The sequence below is a fragment of the Xiphophorus couchianus genome, chromosome 23 (assembly GCF_001444195.1).
Source record: "Xiphophorus couchianus chromosome 23, X_couchianus-1.0, whole genome shotgun sequence".
Lineage (NCBI taxonomy): Eukaryota > Metazoa > Chordata > Actinopteri > Cyprinodontiformes > Poeciliidae > Xiphophorus > Xiphophorus couchianus.
The window spans coordinates 20,595,706-20,616,783 of NC_040250.1; the positions used below are offsets into that span (position 1 = coordinate 20,595,706).

A 21,078-nucleotide genomic window follows, 5' to 3' on the forward strand; every position below is an offset into this window, starting at 1 on the left:
CCTTTTAAGCGAATGTGGTACTGAGTGATCAGAAACTGTACCACGTGACGTAAAGCTATACCATTTCAAACTAATTCAACTCAGTAGCCTCTGTTTGATCTAATGAAGATAGCACTGTCTAAATTTGCACAGAAACTTTAAGGTAGAACCATAAATAACCTACTTAGACAGTTTAATTTTGCTCAGGGTTAGTTCCATTTTAATAATAACCTTTCACAAAATGTGCTTGGAAACAAATCATGTTTGGACCCATGTGATAAGATATGTGATGACACCTTAGATAGGAAGAAGTATTTTTGGGTTGATGGAAAATAAAATAAATGAATGTATAAATTTTTTTTATTTTCTTTTTACATCTATCAATTTAACAACTAGGACCCTGAACAGAATAATTTAATTTAATGGAGTGATGTAAATAGCTAGGAGGAAATTCCAAGTAAATGTGTTTTAATTTATCACTTCTGCACACTGCATATTGCTCTTTTTAATATATTTTAGTATTATGTGCGGTAAAACTGTGCACTAAAGCTGTTTATTTATATTTTATTCAAATCTTAAATCAAACCAAATTCTATCCTATTTGCCCAGGTGCCTAAACATTTTGAAAGGATGCACATCACATGATAAGTATGACTGACCTACTCTTGATAAATTTAGATTAGACGAAGTTCTCATGTTTTGTCAAACCCCAGACTCCATGAAACAAAAGCAGGCAGTCATAAAACTATCAACATCATTCACAGTGTCCTCTCTTGCATGCCCCCTCAGACAATGTAACGTTAAAAACAACAAGAGGCGGCTGGTCCAGGAAGCACGTTTCAGGAAACCCTTTTCTCTTTGCTTTTTGCTGTGTGAGGTGTGGGATAGGGCATGAAATACTAAAATATGTGAGAGGAAAAAACTTGAGGGAAAAATGTTCAGTTTGACACTTGTCATTGTCACACATTGTCTTCTGAAATAGTTCCAGTGACGTCTTACTCATGCTGTGTTTCAAGCTTACTGGAGTTAAAATTAATTAGATGTCATGTAGGTGGAGAAAAAAAGTGAACACATTGGCTTTTAGACTAGATGAATTTTCTAAAATTATGCAGTTTGGACATGAGATATCTTTATACTCTGTTGCTAGATAGTCTTTCAAAATGTAATATTGACAATCTACCGTATATTTATTCCCTTTATGCAAATGTATAGCTTCAGAATCCGCTTTTGGGAAAAAAGTGTTAATTTCATTTCTCTCCTGCAGCTCATTGGCTTATGATTTCAGTGTAAATTTGTCAATTTCTTTCTTCTAAGTCAGGGGTAGGCAACATGTGGCTCCATAGCTGCAATTAACTCTGTAGACCTTCCGCAATGGCTATTAATAAAGTAATATCAGCATGCTATAAAAAATCCTGATATTACATGACTTTTTTTTTTTAAGTCATGTAATATTTGTTTTGCTAAACCAGACTGAGGACAGGTTTGGCTCTTTGGATTGTAAAAGTTGCCCTTGCTCTGAGTGAAGCTGGTAGGAGCAAAGATAAAAGGAAACATGTTAAAATATACTGAAATAGTTAATAGCAAAGCAGTGGAAGAATTTACATTTAAAATAAGAAAAATGTAGAAAAAATGTGAAAACAAAAAATGCAATACTTTAGATCAGTTGTAATCAGTTTGGAAAGGATAAATAAATTGTATAAATCTATAAAGGTTTCACTCTAATAATCTTTATATTGATTTCTACAACCATATCTTTTCCACGCACAAAGAATCTGCACAAAAAATGCCTTACAGAAGAAAGGACACCTTTAATTTCTCTAAAATCAACCTTAATTTTAAGAGTGTCTGCTTTTGATTTATAGTCATGGATTAAAATGCTGCCCATTTCATGTGACTTATTCCATTTTACATTTTCATCAAATCATATTCTGGGGCCATATCTGTAAAATTGAGAAACCATCAGAGCTGAAGTGGTGGGATATTGAAAGTTCGGCTTCATCAGCAGTCTGTGCTGCTGAAATGAGAGACCTTCAGTAGGCTCCTTCATCCTCCATTCCCCTCTTTCGCAGCTCTTCCTCTCTGTTTTTTAAACTCTTGTCTGGTCCTCCTGCCCACTTAAGGATGTGCTGAGATCTCTCGGTGACTTCTTTATCTGCACTTATGTGGAATTATTGAATTAAACAAAGCAGTATGCACATATCCAGATCTTCACATCCTTAGTAGGGCAGTAAGAGTTGCAGCCAGGAGTTACTATGGCGATATCCGTTTTTGTACTCATGGATAAAATGTACTTTAATAGTGGAGGACTTGTGAATCCATTATCTGCTGTATGTCTTAAAGAGCCACTGGAGATGTTGCGATATTAAAGTAATACATATTCTTTTACCATCTTTGGGACCTGTTTGGCTTGTAATTAATTTTTCTAACCCCAGATCAATAATATGTAATTAAACTGATTCACTATTGATCATCATACAGTTATTTTGCATGTTATTAATGGCAAAAAATGCTGCGGTGTGAAAATCTGAACCTCAATTTTATCCTCACTGGACTGCATCCTCATAAGTGCTCTGCAATGTAATATGCAATCCGCTGATGGCTTATTAAGATCTTTACAGTCATTTAATCTAAGACTGTGGTCAATTATATCTCTCCGGAGTAGCATTGCAGTTTAATTTGATATAAACAAAACAATAGGCCGTGAAGCTGTGGTCATGATGGAAGCTGATACACCCGGCTCAACGAGCCTTTGCTAGAAAGCAGACTGTCGAGGCCTGGGCTGCCTTGCCCTCCCTCAAGGGACCTCCAGTGTTTTGTTTGTAAACAATAAATAATATTAATTTCATGCTGGACACCTCCTTCAGATCGATACATATTGACCAAGAGAATCAGTTATCTTTATAGGCTGGGTGTGTAATTGCGCTGGTTTAAGGACGAATGCCGAACACAAAACACACAAATGATGCTGTGTGCTTTCTTAACACTTGTCAGGTCATTGAGCACGTCTCGTTGGATCACAGCTGCTGCGGCTCATTCTGGACGCCACAATAGAAATGATGGTTCTGTCTTGGTTTTGTGATTGATTGCAGTGCGTCTTAGGATATTGTAACTCAAGCCGATGACGGGAAGAAAATTAATTACAACACCACAGATCGATGAACAACTGCTTGTGTCAACTCCCAAAAGAGCTGTGATTGTTCACTGCAGCCTGATTGAGGAAGCAGACGAAGACCCAGAAGAGTGTGGAGGAGGTTATGGCCCTGCTTTCACTCAGCAAACACACGCCACAGACAGAAAACACATTCTGATAATTCCTTAAAACGACTGAAGCACCATTTCTGACCTGAAAGAGGATTGCATAAATGACCATATATTTATATATACACATTTTCGGATCCTCATTTGAAATGCATGTAGTTTAAATGCTTTTTCAGAGAAAAAATAAATAAGAAAAGGAACACGCAGTGACTGCAAGAGACACGCTCCAGCGTGCACAGCCTGATAGGACTCGGAGCAGATTAGTAGAATGAGAGAGATCATTACGAGCAACCTCACAAGTGACCAGGGGCTGACTCACTCTCCTCCATTTGGCCGCCTCGCAACTGCCTCCATACTCCCTCACATTCAGTGTGCCTGTTAGGGTTTGATTGTGGCTGTGCATTTCTGCATGTGTCCGTGCTTGCTGGTGTCATTCTCACTCTGACTTTGACCTTTAGCTGGGGATGCTGGACAGAGAGAAGGGCTTAATGAGTTTGCAGGGTGTAATAGCTGAGCTCTATCTAAGGAATCATCCATCTACATGAGTCCCATAATTAGCCGGTAAGTCATTGGTCCAGCTATGTGCTTCCACTTATTATTCTGCTGACTATATGTGGGAGTGGAGGAATGGATAAACAAAGACACCTACACCCCTCCTTTAAAGCGACTGACCAGACATTTCTGTCAAACACTCATTAGACATGGTTTGTCACCTGTTGAGCGGAACAACTTGTCCTGGTTAGTGCGGCTATTTTAATTCAAACTACTACTTAAACAAGATATGATCTACCCTCCATCCTCCTCCCAGACACAAGTTTCCTCTTGTACATGCCTCAGGTAACATCAAAATAAGCAAACAACAGCTAATTAGAGTCCTTCTGAGCTCTTCTTGTTTTGTTTTTTTGGTTGTTAGATTTTTTGTCCTTTTTATGTACTTTTTTTATTAGGGACAATCAGTTATATCATTTATCATTATTGATAAATGTGGAAAATAATCTAAAAGTAATTAAATCTATAGGAATGACAATAATTTCTACCTGATGATGTCTGATAACCAACAAGAACATAACATGATTAGGATTGGTATTGTTGATATCTGATCTATTTTTTCTTCATGAGAACATAAAAAATATAAGTCTAACAGTATGACTGTATATAATCATTGTTTGCCAATTGTAGTTTTGTTTGTTACAATTTGTTGTGCCTCCAGTCATGAAGGACTGAATACACAAAGCTGGTATCACTATTTGATTCAACAATGCACTACATTTTACCCCCTCTGGTCCCAGGAAGAGGAAGAGGAGGTGTTTCAGGGAGGAAACTCTGATGTCATAAGGACCTTCAAAACCCCACAACTAAGACAAAGACTCTCTCTTTTCACCCATTGCTCAGGAGGGCAGTGGGTGAAAATGGGGGACAGCACGCAAACCACTCACACACCCCCACCCTTTATCACACCAGCAGAGAGAAAGTCCACTCCAGGGGTCCCCAAAATCGGTCCTCGAGGGCAGGCATCCTGCATGTTTTAGTTCTCTCCCTGGTGGTACCAACAACCTTTTCAGCATGTCAATGTTCTTCTTAGGCCTCTAACGAGCCATCATTTGATCCAGGTGCGTTAAACCAGGGAGAGAACTAAAACATGCAGGAGGTCGGCCCTCGAGGACCGACTTTGGGTACCCCTGGTCCACTCCATGTCCTGGGAGCTAAGGATCCAAAAACACAGGTTACTATTACTGGATTCAGTACTTAATTCGGCCAAAAGAATAAACCTTAATCCTGGTTTATTCAGAATTCTGCAAAAAGAACCCTTTGAATTACAAGTTCCCAAGATTGGTGCTGGAAACTGACACAGACTGCCACTTTCCCAAGACAGAAGAGGAAGCAGCCTATTCAGCTCCTCTCCAGAGCTGAGAAGTTTCATTGAGTTTGGCCACCTGCTAGGAAAATTATGCTGATGTTGGGCAAACAAGAACTAAGATGCATCCTACTTTTCCAAGCTAGCCATAATCAGGTGGTGCCTCATGAAACGCTGCTGCTAACTGTTCTGTTGGTTTTTTAGGACCTCAGCCGAGGCTGTTTTTACCACCAGCGTCTATGGAAGCCGTAGCGAATGCTGATGCTCATGAACAATAATATTGTTTTTCACTGTGCTTTGGACTTAGATGTCATGGACTTCAACAGCAAAAGATTTATTATTTTTGGTCTGTTTAAGATGCCATTTTATGAGTGGCAGCAAGTGCTCTCTGTCCCTTATTTATCTATTTTTAATCCTTAAATGATCCATCAAAGCAGTAACTGATAGATTAAGAATAAATTCTCCAAAGGTTTCTGATTCAGGTTTCTGATTCTGGTTCAGAAAAAAGGACATTAAAGCAGTTACGCCATCAAAATAATATTTTGTCTTTTGCATTTTGAAATGGCTATGTGGAATACATATCACCTTTGTCAATGTTATTGTTTTTTATAAACAATAACTGAGACTGAACAATTTGGCGATTATATGGCTATTATATTCCTGACAATCAGGTGGTGCCTCGACTTGGTAATTTTGATCTAAATTGCTACGTTTATTAATAATTGCCCTAAGCAAATATTATAGTTATTCAAAGTAGACCCTCACTGGCAAAATAAAGAGCAGGTACACTTAAAATTTTGCTGCATTGTTTCACAGAAGAAAAAAAAAGAATTTTTACTTTCACGGTAATTACCAAATATTGGAATAAAATTTTAAGTCCAAATTGCCTGTTCCTAGTTTCTAATCAAAATTTTCCATCAGTGGGGTTTACTTGAATTCTGAACGTCTATGGCAAACAGAGAGAAGAAGCAAAGAAAAATATTTGATTGATAATTAGTCAGAAAGAGTGATGCTGTGTGTGTAAACTCAAATAGTAAGAGTTGAAACAAGCAGCACCACTGTACTATTAAAGGTGATGAAAGCATAAAACAGATCCTAAGTCAAGTAAAATCAAGATTATTTGTATAAAAACATTCAACAACAAGGCAGTTCAAAGCGTTTTCCTCTGAATTAAATTATTTAAAAATTGGAAATTTAAAAGGAAAGCAGTGCAGGAGAAAATCTAAACAGGAATTTAAACAAATTTACCAAAAGGTCTGAATATCATCATCATAATCACAGTTTATTTCAGCTTTGCCTTATATACAGCAGTGTCTATTATGTTTTTGGGGTCATCAGAGTCAAACTCAATCTCAAATACATTAAGGTTGAATACCACACAACTTAAACATAGCTCAAATGCCTCTAAATTTATATCAAAATCAGCCAAAGGGCATCATCTGCCACAACATTTAATAATTAATGCTAGCTGATTTGTTTAATAATTGGGTGGGCATCATTTGTCCCCCAGAGATTACATCAGTCCATTGGGTAGGCATGGTTTGCACATCATTGGAGCATCAGTCAGGGCATTTCCCTTTAGATCCATTGACTAGAGTGACAGAACATATGACTCATATGCAGAACACAGTTGTCTTGAAGAAGAGATGAAAATGTATAAATAACGAACCAAGTTAATGAATCACTGGAAAGTGATACATTCCTAGCTGTGTGTGATCTCTAGTGGTTTATAACTTATTATAGCAGGTTTACATATCATCAGGTAATTGACACAAAAAAACAAAACAAATCTCTCTAAGAGGTCATCTCTGACTTTGTACTACTGACTAATACTGTACTCTTAAATGTCTTGTCTTTTGAATACGTTTTTAAATGCCTCTAGTGTACAATTTTTGATCTTATCAAAGGAAACACGAACAAAACAGAACTAGCTCTAACCTTTGTATTTAGTGAAATTTTCTTTGAAAAGCAAAGTTTATTGTCTACCCATGTTTTATTGTGTCAAATTATGAATTGGAAAGAAAACTACTGTCCTAAAATCTTCTTTGCTATTGATTTCTGGGTAATATAGTCAAAGGAAATGGCTGAGCAGTCAAACAATCATTCCTCTGACACCCTTCAATAAAAAAAATGCTAGAAAAGCTTTCTGGAGTCACATTTAGGTTTGCAGAGTTTGTTGACAGGTGACTGGTTTCTCATGGGAGCACTAATCCTCAGGTTTCTTCATCTGTGTTTGTCCGTCACTCATGTGCCTCCAGACAAACCAAAGGCGTATTTAACTGAAACTCAATGACATGCAGATGCGATCTGTGCTGAATTTGTATGCAAAGCATCAATGTGATTCCTATCATGCAGGGCTGAATGACATATCCATCATTTTCATGTAAGGCAAGGGATATGAAAAGCACACTCGCAAGAGTACGGGTGCATTAATTTCCATTCTTTCGTGCACTGCCAGTACGTGGTTTGTAGTTATGCTTATTGATGATATGCAAATGTTTTGGTAAGACACTGGAGAGCAGGCGCGATCCATTCCCCAAAAGCAATCCGCTCCTGGTTTTGCTCCTCTTGCCTACAACGCAGCGTGTGTGTCTGTGTGTATACCTTCCCTGACTCTCAGCACTCCAGCATTGCTGTGCAAGCAGATGTACTGTCCTCCGATGCCAATTCTTACGATTTTCGCATTTGGATAAGGTATCCTTGCAGGCGAAGGCTGCAAAGTGACGGGAACAAGCAGAAACTGCAGCCATTCTCCTCCTTCTCCTCCTCCTCTTCGGCTCGGCGACACAGAGAGAGTTGTGAACGGCTTTGGAGAGATACAGTAGAAGCTACAGTAAGAACCGGGACGAGCAGAAGGCAGCAGTGTCCTCCACCACACCTGTGATGCGTTGTTCTGAGCAACGGAGACGCACGAGCTGGATGCTGATGGCCACGGCGCGGCACGAGGATACATACTGAGGCAAAAAAGAGACACTTATTAACGAAAAAAGCCCTAAAAGTGCATCAGAGGACACTCTTCGGTCTTGAAAAAATATTTTTCTGTCTTTGTTTCTCCGCTGCTCTCTTTTTCATTGAAACTTAAGTGATTAAAACAGCTTAAAGATGCCCTTTCCTCCGGGCCCCTTTGTCCGCTGCGGCTTCAGCGCTGCGCTTCTTCTGCTCGGGCTCATGTTTGCTGGCATCACCTCCACTGGTGGTAAGTTACACTTTATCATTTCGTTTATTTATTTAACTATTTGTATTGTAAAAAAAAAAAAAAGAGAAAAAAAAGCGCAGTGGCTGTAATAATATTGAAAAACATCGCACGTGAGTTGTTTGTTAGCTGGTAGTTATTGTTTTTTTTCTGGAAAAGCCTGGGCGCGTGACGGAGCACGTTCTTGGCAGCGGTTATTGTTCAGTAATTTGCTAGCTGTATATCACTCCTCAATTAGCCCGCACCTACAAGGTTGCGGCTTTTTCAAGGTTAAAACCTGACATAATAGAGAATTAGGATCCTCCATCTGTCTGAGATGTTACAGATATAAGGATTGTTAATCAACACATGGAAGTTTATTGCTTATTATTCGCCTTTAGTGCAAGTTTGAGCAGCACCTGCCTATAAACCTGCCGCATAATCGATGATTGCGAAAAATGAAGAGCTCTGTTCATGTGGTCACAAATACCTCACATTCTTTATGATAATAAAAGTTGTGGTCTTTGTGTGCGGATGTGTTTCCAGCATGTGCTCATCCACTTCAACCTGAATCCTCTGCTGGCTGCAACCGACTAGGATCATTTAACTCCACGCTCGTCCCGCCGCCAGCACTCATTCCTGCTGTATTCGCAGTATGGTGACAGCTTTACTGAGTTGGTAGACGACCTACTCGCGCTGATGAGTTATATTTTATGATGTAGCCCTGGCCAGACGCTCCAGATTGCATGCAAATGAGCCCCGATGTACAAAAACAATCTCAGTGAGCTGAGCCTGGAGCACAATAAGAGGGAGAAGTTTCTCCCAGTAGCAGAATAAAATCCATGAGGACCAAGATGATATTTTTTATGATAGTTGTAACGTTGGTTAAACTGGACATGATGCATGCTTTCTTATTAGCCTCATGACTGGGGTATGAACTATGTCATGAGAATAGCCGGCCTGAGGAAAAAGCAAATTAAGAAGCCCGTCCTAAGACTAGCAGGGGTCCTCCATGAGCAGCTAATTTTTTTTTTAAATCTGAAAATTTCACATTTGAAATCCTTCAAAAACTATCCTATTTTTTAAATGTTTTTTTACTGATTTATTTCAGAGTAATTTAAACTTGCTCTTAGGAGTGACTGTTTGATTGTCTTTCTTGTGTGTTCCCCTGTGAGGAACTGGAAAGACCGCTAAATAAAAGTCAAAGTTTCCAGCGTAAATTCTACTCTGCAGAATTTATATTGAAGTGCTGTACACCGGATAAATCTGCCCCACCAAATTAGTTTTTGTACGCTATTTTTTTGTAGGGCTGCACAGATGTGACAATTTAGTCAGCTATAGTTCTGAAATTAATATTGCTGTTAATGTCCATCATCCATCCATCCATCCATTTTCTAACACCCTTGTCCCCAGTGGGGTCAGGAGGTGCTGGTGCCTATCTCCAGCTAACGTTCGGGGCGAGAGGCGGGGTACACCCTAGACAGGTCGCCAGTTTGTCGCAGGGCAACACAGAGACAGACAAGACAAACAACCATGCACACACAAACACTCACACCTAGGGAGAATTTAGAGAGACCTGTCATGTTTTTGGACTGTGGGAGGAAGCCGGAGTACCCGGAGGCAGAAGTGCTACCAACTGCGCCACTGTGCAGCCCTTGCTATTATTGTATTATGCTTATATATAGTTTGTTACCCATTCAACATTGTGAAAAGATCGCCACACCACTGACATTGCTTTTTTGCTTCTGTAAAACTCCACACAATCCTGCACCGTATCACTATCATTGTCACATATTTAAACAAATGCCACATTGCCTTCACTGCCACCATGTGAGCCTGGGTCTTTTTGAAAACAGTTAAAAATTTATTATAATTTTATTTTAATCCTGATAGTTGTTCTTCTTAGCTTTTTCGTGAACCTAAAATGACTTCACAACTCTTACAGATTGAAAATATGGCAGTAAAGTTATTATCTGATTAAAAGTAAGTGAAGCAGCCATTTATCCTAACAGAAACCCGAGCTTCACAAGAAAAACAAGGGAGATCTGAAATCCTAACACAATATTCTTTCCTCCTTTCTTATTACGTTCATGGCGAATGTAATAGAGGACAAATAAAGATAGGGGGGCTCATGTAATCAAACCCTACCTTGTGCACCTGTAATTCACACCACAGCTTTGATTATTTGCGTAACAATGTCTCTGTGATGCTCTACGTCAGTGTTTCCCAACCCTGGTCCTCAAGGCACACTGTCCTACATGTTTTAGAGGGTCCCCTGCTTTAATGTGCCTGATTCAACTGATTGCAGTTCAACAAACGCCTGTTAATCAGTCATCAATTGAAATCAGCTGGACTGAAGCAAGGAAATACCTAAAACATGCAGGGCAGTGAGCCTTGAGGACCAGGGTTGGGGAACATTGCTCTACATCATCCTCGTAAACATCTGGAAGCAGCTGCTTTGTATCCACAACCCATGCAGCCCACACAACATTTGCCTTGCAATGTTTCCATGTGGTTAACCTTGCTTTGGACAGGAGGGAAACATGTTTACGTTGGTGTAGCTGTGCCTCCTGCTTCGGGACACTGAGATGATGATTTCAGAGGGCCCTTTCTCTTGCATTAATTACTGCATAGTTAAGAATATATTAAGATTAAACAAACAGACATGCTCAAGGGACTTTGTATAACAAGCAAGAGAGGAAGCAGATTGTTAGTACTGTTTGTAAGTCAGTTTTTAATGATAAGTTGAGTCTCTTGCAAGTGCATTTGGGTTAGTTTTAGGGTTTTATGACTGGTGTAGGTGCTCAGACGTTTAGCACTGGTGCCTAGCCAAGGGGGCGTAACTTTGTGGATCAGTTTAGTGTGAAGGTTGCATGATCCGTGCCTCAGTTTACGCCCACTCTCTGTAAACTTGCAGAAATAGGTCGATTTTTAAGAGTCTAATTTCCCATAGGTTGTTTCTTTTCCCTGAGATGAGATGAATAACTGGAGTTTGCTGCTTCCTGCTTTTAAGAAAAGGCTCAACAGGCTTCCATGACCCCAAACCGGAAAACACTGAGTGTAGTAATGGAAAATAAAGAGTATAGGCTTTAGTTTTGAAATTTGATTAGTATCTTTTTTTTGGTCGGTACAAGCATCTTCAAAGCTCCCCTCACAGCTCAGAGGCTACTTTTATTAGAAAAAGTGAGTTCCAGAAATGGATTGGATAGTAATTTGGGAGCCAATTCTTTCCGCATCAGGATCGGGATGGCCTCAGCTGAGATCAGTCAAGCCATCTTCTGTATTGAGCCAAGCTGCTGACTCGGCACCCGCTGTTATCAAAGCTGGCTTTCCTATTTTTTTGTTCCAAGAAACATAACTTAGTCAGTAATAAAAGTACAGCTGTCAATCTTAAGTTTGGGGACTTTCTCTTGCTCGGAGCTGAGAGAGATCTGACAGATCGGTTTAAGGAGTTTGCTTTCAGCTCAGAGTCTTACGAACAATAGCAACAAAAAAACTGTTCTGCTTTGTCTGTCTGCGTGTGCACCTCTTGATGTTTTTAGTATGCAAAGTGCATTTGTGTGTGTGGGATGGTGTTTCCACAAAGATTTGCATACATGCATGTGTGTGTGGTCATGTCCAAGGTGTAGGTCTGCAGTTTATCTCAACCTCCTGTTGCTTCTGTTGTTTACCATTTGTTTAGTCTTTGGTTTGTTGCTTTTTTTATTGTGTCGCACCTCCTTCTGAAAAGATCACCAAAGCTGAGATATCAATGTAGAAGAAAGAAAAATCCACCCTCTATTTTTTTTTGTTTGCTTTTTCCCCTCTTCCCAGTGAGAGTGTTGCCAAGCAATTGTTGTCTCGTTTGGCGAGGGAACCTGGGATTTGCTATCAGGCACCTTCTTACTTGTGTGAGCAATTTCCACGGGGTGTAAACCTTGCGATGATGCAAGAGGCTAGTCATTAAATGACAAGGAGAAATCTCTTGCATAATACAGTAATCTGTGAGTTCCCTTTTGTTATTGCTGTTTTATCAACGAGAGACGTTTTAGCCAGACGTGTCTCGTCATTTTCCTGTGAATGACTCTGAGTCATCTCGGAGTTGTCTTTCCCTCACCCAGCTTTGTCTCTCCTCATTGACTCACTAAAGAATGTGATAAGGAGAGCAAAAGCTGAAATTAACATAATTTATTGGGAGGAAATTGCCTTCTGGTCAAAGGAATTTAAAATCACTTCGTTTTTGTCCTGTAGCTAATGCATGGCAAATGATCGTCGTGCATTTGCAAGAATATGGTCTTCTAAAGGGAAATGATAATTTACACCAGAAAAGAGTATTTTTTTTTATGGTCTCCCTAGTCGCTGGAAATAAATTCAAATAACACAGGCAAAAGGGCGATTTGAACAGCGTGGTAAGCAAGTTTGACTTCAGACTGTTTAGTTTCCAAACAGTAAATTTGCATGAAGTAAAAATGCAGGACATAAAGCGCAAGAAAGCAATTACACAAAGAAAAATTTAAATGATTTCTCGCCTCGGGTTTACAATCCGCTCGCCGTGAATTTCGAGTTGGAAATGGACAGTATCACAGTGACAGAGCGTAGCTGCTTATTTGCTGGACTCACTTAATCAAATATTGCATTTTTTATTTGCCAGCAGGAAACGAAGAAACCTAATTCTAGTTAATATTTTCCTGTCCGAAGTCTGCAAAGTAATTTCCTCAGTCTGAGCCGGTGGTGATTAATGAAGGCAGAGATAATAGTTCAGAATAAACAAATAAAAGGTAAACAGTGCATGTCAACACAGGTCAGCCTTAAATAGCCGTGGAGCACGCTCGATTACATGACAAATGTCCGGCCGCCTTATCTTTCACAAGGCTGTGTCCCTGCACTTATCATTTGCAAATGGCCGTCTTGAAAAGCGAAGAAAGGACGCAGTCTTTACGGAGGACACAGAGAGGATGGACCTTGCAGAGGGGAGGAGTTGGGTGTTATTTTCTGCAGTCTGTGCAGAGACTCTGCGAAGGCACTACGTCTCTGTCAAACTCTGCCCTTTTGTTTCAATTACCCCATTTCTATGATCCAGGTCTGTGTGAGAGTGCTTAGATGGTTTGGAGGAAGCCTCGTTGGCTCTTCAAGTGCAGCACACAGCAGTCACAATTCCTGCTTGTTTGTCTTAATTGCATAAAACTCTCCTGGTAGGTTTCTTATCAATGGAAGGTCACACTCAGCAATTGCCTCAACTTCTGCTGTTGTATTTATGTTGCTGCCAACCATGCGGTATGAGCGACCGGCTAAATGACTCCAGTGAGAAGTTGGTGTGAACTTGTTGAGCTGAGTCTCAATTTTATGTCGCTGAAGGGGTTTAATTGAATGTTCTCTTCTCTGAACCTCCTAACTTTTGCTGTCACAGAGAAAACAAAAATGCAGGGGGTGACATTTAACCTTGGATGCCACAGCATTCTCATCCAGAGGAAAAAAAAAAATCACCTCAGCAAAAATCACGGAATATGTGAAGGTTGACATTGAATCCCGAAGGTCAGTCATGGTGAAAAGTACTCATGCTGCCAGAAGGCACGGCTCTGCTGTTTACCTCGCCTCAATCTCCTGGCCTTGACTTAGCTGAGTGTTATTAACCAGTAGACATGAAAAAGTATGAGATCCTAACGGTATGATACCCTTGAGTAAAAATCCTGCTAGGCTATTCATACAAAAATTTAAAGCAGGACTCTGAATGCAAACAGAATCTAATTGCTTTTCTTTGAAAATAAAAAAGCAACCATTTTACCTACTGCTTCAGTCACTGTTGTCATTATTGTAAGTGAGGACAAAGTGCAGAAACCTGCTGGTCAGAAGTGTGCAGCAACAGACGGGGGAGGGTCATTACTTCTCTATCCTCAGTACAGAGAAAAAAAAAAGTATAATTCCAGGAAATTCTTTTTCATCTTATTGATAAACTTTAAACAGTAGAAACCGTGTGATGCAAAACGATTGCAACTATAAAATTATAAATTGTCTATTTAAATTACTTGCCTATTAACAAGTGAACTAGAGATTCACCAATAAATCAAAATTGGACTTTTTTTTTTATTTGCCTCTGATCTGCAGAAAATTTTTTAATTTTGTTGCCCTATTTATTAAATTCACCACAACTAAAAGCTCCCACCATTTCTAGTCTACAATCCATTGACAGCATGTTGATACAATTTTTTTCTTCGAATGAAATGAAGATCAGACAATGGCTAGGAAATATTTCCATAAATGGGGATAATCTTGTAATTCTATAATTTACTGGTTGTTTCTAACCACTAACTCTATCAAAGAAGTTGAAGAATATTTTATTCTCTTTCATATGTTACAGTCCTTACAAAATCCAAGTCTGCAATCCAGACCTAAAAATACATGCAAATTGTTATTGAACAGAAAAGGGCTGATAGGTGAAATCATGAGTGGAACATAAGTGCTACTTAAATGCATCAGTTCATAACAGCTGTGATTTATTGGTGTACCATCAGGACCATCTTTATGGAGAGCAAAGATACACAACTGAATGGTGTACTGAGCAGAAACATTTCAGACAAAAACTTTTCATGTAGACTCAGCAACAAGGACTCAGGTATCAGTCATTAGATATTACTAATGCAACAAAGCAATTTCTCGTGCTTATTTTAAATCAATGTCTGTGGGGATTTTATATTTCTAAAACTGCCTGAGGGTCGATAAATGCAATGGGTCATAAAGAGTCTGTGTGAACTGGCGAGTGACATTGTGCCAAATAGACTTCTGAGGATTTTGTCTGTGGTGTGGTAATGTCTCTAGTGCCGTTAGTACATATATAAAATGTCCTGTCTTGCTGCTCACGATGTATTTCGAGGATAGTCTTGTGTAAGGAAATGTTTTCCGGTTCTTCCTCTTCACCAAGTGATCAATACTTTTCTTCAAACGGTTAATTGGCTATCAGTCACTGTCAGGAGAAGAGCTTAGAAGCCCAGAGGTGTCTTGGAGCAGCTCATAATAAGAGCCTGTCCTGTCCTCTGGGTCCTCTCTTGGCCTTTACTTCAGGCCAGGTGGTGGCTGGGGAAAGTAGATCTAAATGCAATATGGAGAGCCATAGATTAATAGTTCCTTAGTAAGGCCACAAGGGAGCGATGTGAAAGCCATTTCCACTTCATCACACAGTGGTCTGGTTGGAAAGTGTGAAGAGCATGGAAAGAGACAGGAGCTAAAAAACTATCTGAAGGTTATTAAATTTCTAGTTTATTGCAGCTGTTGTTTGTGGATGCTAAGTATAGTTCTGCACTAAAGTTTGTAGTTTCTTCCTGCGAAATACATTAAATTTGTATCTTTTTACAAATGTATACATGAATTTAGGAAAATGTTTAAACATGAACTACATTGTTTCTTTATGCAATCATTATAGAGATCCTTCCACACATAACTGTTGAGTGATAAAGCATGTTAAAGGCCACTTCATAACATTTTCCTTAGTTTTAGTGATTATCTTCAAATGCTCATGTGATTTTCTAATGTTCCTAAGAATGTTTTTAAATAGAGACATAACGTCAGGTTAAACATTGTGGTAAAATTTGCACATTTGCTCATGATTAAGATAGATATACGTATTTTCAAAGCATGATGGTTCACCTATCTTTCACAACAAAAGTTGGGGTTTTGCAGAAAAAGGAATTTATTAAATAATCTAAAGTAACATTTTTCCAAAATCTAGTGATTTTGCTGTTCAGTTGACTGTCTTTATTTTATATTATTTGGGGCTTTTGATTATTTATTTGAGCCATTATTTTTCCAGCAATGATTCTTCAAATTCAAAGTCAACATTATACAAGTTATAATTTATTCATGCTGCTGCACTAATACCTGGTTAAATGTGCCATAGCAAGACCTACGTCAACTATATGCTTTTAATCTTTTATTCAGCAAACTTCTTATATAACTATGGATATTTGACCTTTCTTTTGAGCGTAATTAGTAGAGTTCATTGGAACTATTTGGCTTCTTATCACTAAATTAACTTTTAAAAGTAGTTCACAAATCTTCAACTGGGTCCAGGTCCTATTTTTAGAAAGTCCATTCCACAAACTTAATGTCAAGCTGCTTTATCCTTTTCAAAATCAGCTTTGCTGTGTTTGGAGTCATTGTCCCAGTTGTGTCCGTCCAGCTATTCATTCGAGTGGATGCTGAAGAATTTGACGATGACTCTTAATTTAGTTCAATCCACTGTTAAACAGTCCCACGGCATGATAGTTTAAGCACCGTGTTTGACAGTTTATACATTTTTAGGCTTAGGGTTAGGCTTTAACGTGACTTTTCCAAACATACAGTGTAGCTTTTCAGTGATCTTTGAGGCCTCAATCCTTTTTCCCTAAGGCAGCTTGTTTGGCTATGTGGACAGCTGGGAATTTCAGTCGAACTTGAAGCTGTCCATTTTGGACATAGAGTCTCATTCTTGACTGGCATCCTATCAATCTATAGCAATGTACAACTTGCTTCACTAACTTGCCTGCTAAGTGTGTAAAGTAAAGGAAAATAACCTTGTGCAAATTCAGACTTGTGCAAGTTATTTTTTTAATTGGTATTATGTGCAGTATAATTTTTTCATGTTCAAAATATAACTAGAAGATTAAATAATTTGGTTCAAATAAATACTTAGTAGCCCAAAATAGAATTTTATCAATATTATATAAATGATGCCAATCATGAGTATGTAAAGTTCTTTTTAAAAAGCTGTCTTGAGTAAAGATGATAACAGTAGAGGAAAAGATTCTTTTAAAATTTTCTTTGAAAGTAGAGAAACTTCCAAGCAGATCTAGCCATGTGGTCAATTGCGAAGCGGTAGAGATACAAATAAGCAAAAACCAGTCGGCCTGAGCTCCTCACAAAGACAAACACAAAGTTAATGACTCCAACAATGGAAAGTACATTCAAGGGGAGGAGAGACATCAGTACAAAGAGAGGGTCTTCGACCCCGATGGGATGTTCCCCTGCAGCGTAGGCCAAGGGTATGGCTAAAAGGACAACAGCTCAGGTTCAGTCCTGCTGGCATGACTTAATGGTTGCCAAGCTGTCTCAGTCTCCAACGGATTAGATTGAATACAAATCAAGGCATCTGGTTTATTTTGTAGTCATCTCCAATCTCTGCTTTATGTCAGCGTGCAATAACACGACTGCACTACAGAACGCTCAGACAGTGAAGAAATGTTTGCTGTGGGAAAAAATATGAAAAACTTTTTCTTGTATTGTCTATAGTTTGGTTCTTATATGAGGTGGCTGAAACTGAAGGGCAGAGTTTGAAACAACAGATCTTTCTCCGAGTGTCCGCCCTGGATTTTGTTATTTTGTAATAGCTTGGACAGATGTCCTAACAAAAGGATGCCACTCTTCCTTATCATAAACCTTCCTCATTGTAGCCCACACAGTTTTCCAACCCCACCTATCACTGTGGAGGAGTTGTGGGATGATTTAGCTGACACAGGAGAGGCACAGTTCTGACACCCATACAATGTCAGCGTTGAAGAATCATTAAAAAAGCTGCTGTGCTCTGATACGGTCGAAGTTGAACATGATCATCAAAGGTATGTTTGAGGAAAAAGCAGACATGTCATGAAAAGAATTGATTTTCTTTGAGTCCTTTATAATTAAAAACAAGACACAGAACTCCCTAGATGTCTTCACACATCTCTAACAAAACTGCGCTATTTAGTTTAAGAGAAATTCATTGTGGAGTCTGTCAGTTTTCTTCAACTTTATATACATCGTTCACTAATTACTACTATATACCCTATTACACACTTCCACCTAAATGTTTGGCTCATTGTTATGCTCTTGTCTATTTAGCATAACATGTAAAAGCCATAATTATAAATCACCTAAGGCTAGATGCCCCTGCTGGTGCTTGATTGGCAAGGATATCTAAGGGAGAGCCTGCTCAGCTGGAGCTAAATTTTATCATTTTGAAGTCATTCTGTTGACAAGACAGGAGGAACGGTGACCTTTTCTAATTATGTGTATGTGTCCAGGCAGGCACCAGAGCCTTAGGCAAGCAATTCTATTGAGTCAACAGAGATCAGCATTTTGGAGCACATTTAACCCTACGCAGATTGTTGTACTGTATAATATTAGATCATAAAGGCGGAAGCAACAAGACATTTTTCCTGGTTTTAATGTAGCTTTCATGTCCTTTACTGATTTTATTTTATTTTGATTTCTCTTCAAAAACTACAGGTAAAAAATTATACTGGAAATATGTTTTTAGCTGTAATGCCACATTCATTAGTTATTTATATTAGGAGGCAAGGCAATGACATGCATAGGAGAGTAGTACTTGCAAAACTCTTTTTAAAGCGTAACAAACCCTTAATCTTTTTTTATTGCTAATAAACTATCTAAATATATTATTTAGGACTCTATCTTTATGCTTCTGTGCAAATATTTACATTTTCATGTACATTTATTTCCACATTATTTTGCCTAAGTTCATCTAAGTGAGCATGAGACAGATCATGACCGCAGCCAGCATTGATCGATGGTGTTGCTCAGCTTTACAAATTATTTATTTGCACTGTGGACACAGATTGGAATGGTCTCGTTTGTTCTGACTACTGGCGACGGCATACTGCAGGACAGGAGGGGCTCACCTCAGCATTCGCTGCTTGCTCGGGAAACAGTTGGGTTGTTGTGATGTAGAATGTTATAATCATAAATATCTCTATCAGTACAGAAAAAAGTTGCTAGACTTGTCACTTGTTGGTTCTTTGATAAAGTTGCTAGAGTTGTCTGGAAAGTGGATAAATATAGTGGCAAAGTTAACAAGTTAACAACGTTGCATCTTACCCCCTTTGCTCATCTTCGCTCTTGGCCATGCCAGTCAGTGTCTTTTGGCTCTCCCCATTTTGCTGGAATTGTTCAAAATTTGTCAGTGTACACTTTCACAGGGGGATTCTTTCAATCAAGAAAAAAATACTTGTGCAACTGACATCTAAAATTGTCTTTAGCATCTCACTGGTGTTGCTCAGCTTTTACATGAAAATGTTGACTCATTCTGTCATTTCAAATAAACAGCTTCTTAATTCTCTGCTTTCTGCAATTTTAACACACATATTGAAAGAGCCAACTTTGAGGGTTCTTCCTATGTTAAATACATCTGCACTGAAGAGTGTTGTTCTAGTGAGCTGGCAGCACTTATGTGTGATCCTTTCAAAGATTCAAAAAAAAAAATTTGGATTAAACAGTCAGTGTAAACAAACATGTACATAATACTTTTCCTATTTTCTTATAAACGCAGAAACTGAGGGATAAAGTCAGACCGTTTACTTCCCTTTTTTTAAAAACAAAAAAGAAATCTCTGAAAATCAATCTCATGTTACACTGCACACGCTGATTCCTTCAAAACATCAGCCGTTTATTACCCACTATGAATGTGTAGCAGAGAGAGAACAGCCTCTCTGATCTATGTAGGTTCAGTTATTGTTTTCCCCAAACAAACCATTTCCCAAGTGAAATGAGGTCTGAACATTACAGATTCAAAGCTTAAAGCTAAGCAGCAGATTTTCTTGGCAAGGCCATCAGGAACACCACACTCTCAGAAAAAAAAAAAAACTCAAGTCCTTACTCCCATAGAATTAATCATGACAACACAACTACCACTGAGACTCAATGCCATTTTTTTTGTCTTTACAGCTTGCCTTGCACTTGATTACAGCGACTATGGATTTAAATGCTGTCTGACAATGCATTCATGTTGAATCAAAGAGCGTTTTCGTACCTGCAGGTACTTGTCACCAATGCTTGAATTTCAAAAAGACTATAACTACAGAACAGCTTTGCTTTGGTACTATCTGTTAACATCACACAGTTTTTATGTTTCAGATAATATTGAATTTGATATTAGATAAATACTGTAGAATATGTAAAGGATTCATTAGAAAATGTAAAAGAGTGAGACTTGTTTGGGGATGCGAGGGATTATAAATTATGGTCTGCGTGGATCATTCAGTTTGTTTTACTCCCTAAAATGAAAAGTGACTAATTAATTAGACTTTTTTTTGCATAAGTCACTGTAGATCTAAAGCACTCGTGCACACACGTGATTGTAGTAATAAATATATGTAATTTTACATAATTTAGAATCCAAATATATGCAAATACAAATTGTAAGCCCTGCCAAATTTAACTTTCTAGTTCAATTAAACAACTTTGTTTAGAATCTATACATCAGTCATGTTCATGCAGTTACGTTCAAAAATCTGTTGCATGATTTAAATAACACCTTGTTGTTTTTTACATTTAAAGTAATTAATTAGTTAATTAATTAATTAATTCAGTTTTCAGGTACAGAAAACAATATCTTTCTACTCTTTAGAAGTGAACACAAGTTGAATCAGATGGTAGGTGGTAAATTATCAGCCTGCAGTCAGCTGCATACCATACTTGCTCCTTGTTGCTGACCAGCAGTATTTTAAAATAGTGTTACCTTGGGGTGTGCCATGGTGGCGTAGTGGTTAGCGCGACCCGTATTTGGAGGCCTTGAGTCCTCGACGCGGCCGTCGCGGGTTCGACTCCCGGACCCGACGATATTTGCCCCATGTCTTCCCCCCTCTCCTTCCCTGTTTTCTGTCAGCCCACTGTCATATAAGGGACACTAAAGCCCACAAAAGACCCACTGGAGGGGTACAAAAAAAAAAAAATAAATAGTGTTACCTTAATGAGAGTGACGGTTGCACTCTTTAGTTTCCATATTTTTACTGCCTGGGTTTTTGGTGATCAAAAATATTTCTAAAGAGCCAAAGTTGATTTACAACTTAAATGAAAGGAAAGTATGGTAGTC

At 38.6% G+C, this 21,078-nt stretch overlaps 1 protein-coding gene across 4 annotated transcripts in view; it reads left to right on the forward strand.

The window, feature by feature from the left end:
- The first annotated feature begins 7,007 nt into the window (after positions 1-7,007).
- The window catches only part of unc5a (unc-5 netrin receptor A), a 176,443-nt gene continuing 162,372 nt past the window's right edge, over positions 7,008-21,078 (forward strand). For 2 of the 4 annotated variants that reach the window (XM_028009727.1, XM_028009729.1), the window contains exon 1: positions 7,008-8,288. In XM_028009727.1, coding sequence (XP_027865528.1) covers positions 8,195-8,288 — 94 coding nt within the window. In that variant the 5' untranslated portion in view covers positions 7,008-8,194. The remainder of the gene's footprint in view (positions 8,289-21,078) is intronic. The other 2 variants (XM_028009728.1, XM_028009731.1) reach the window with 2 other exon arrangements.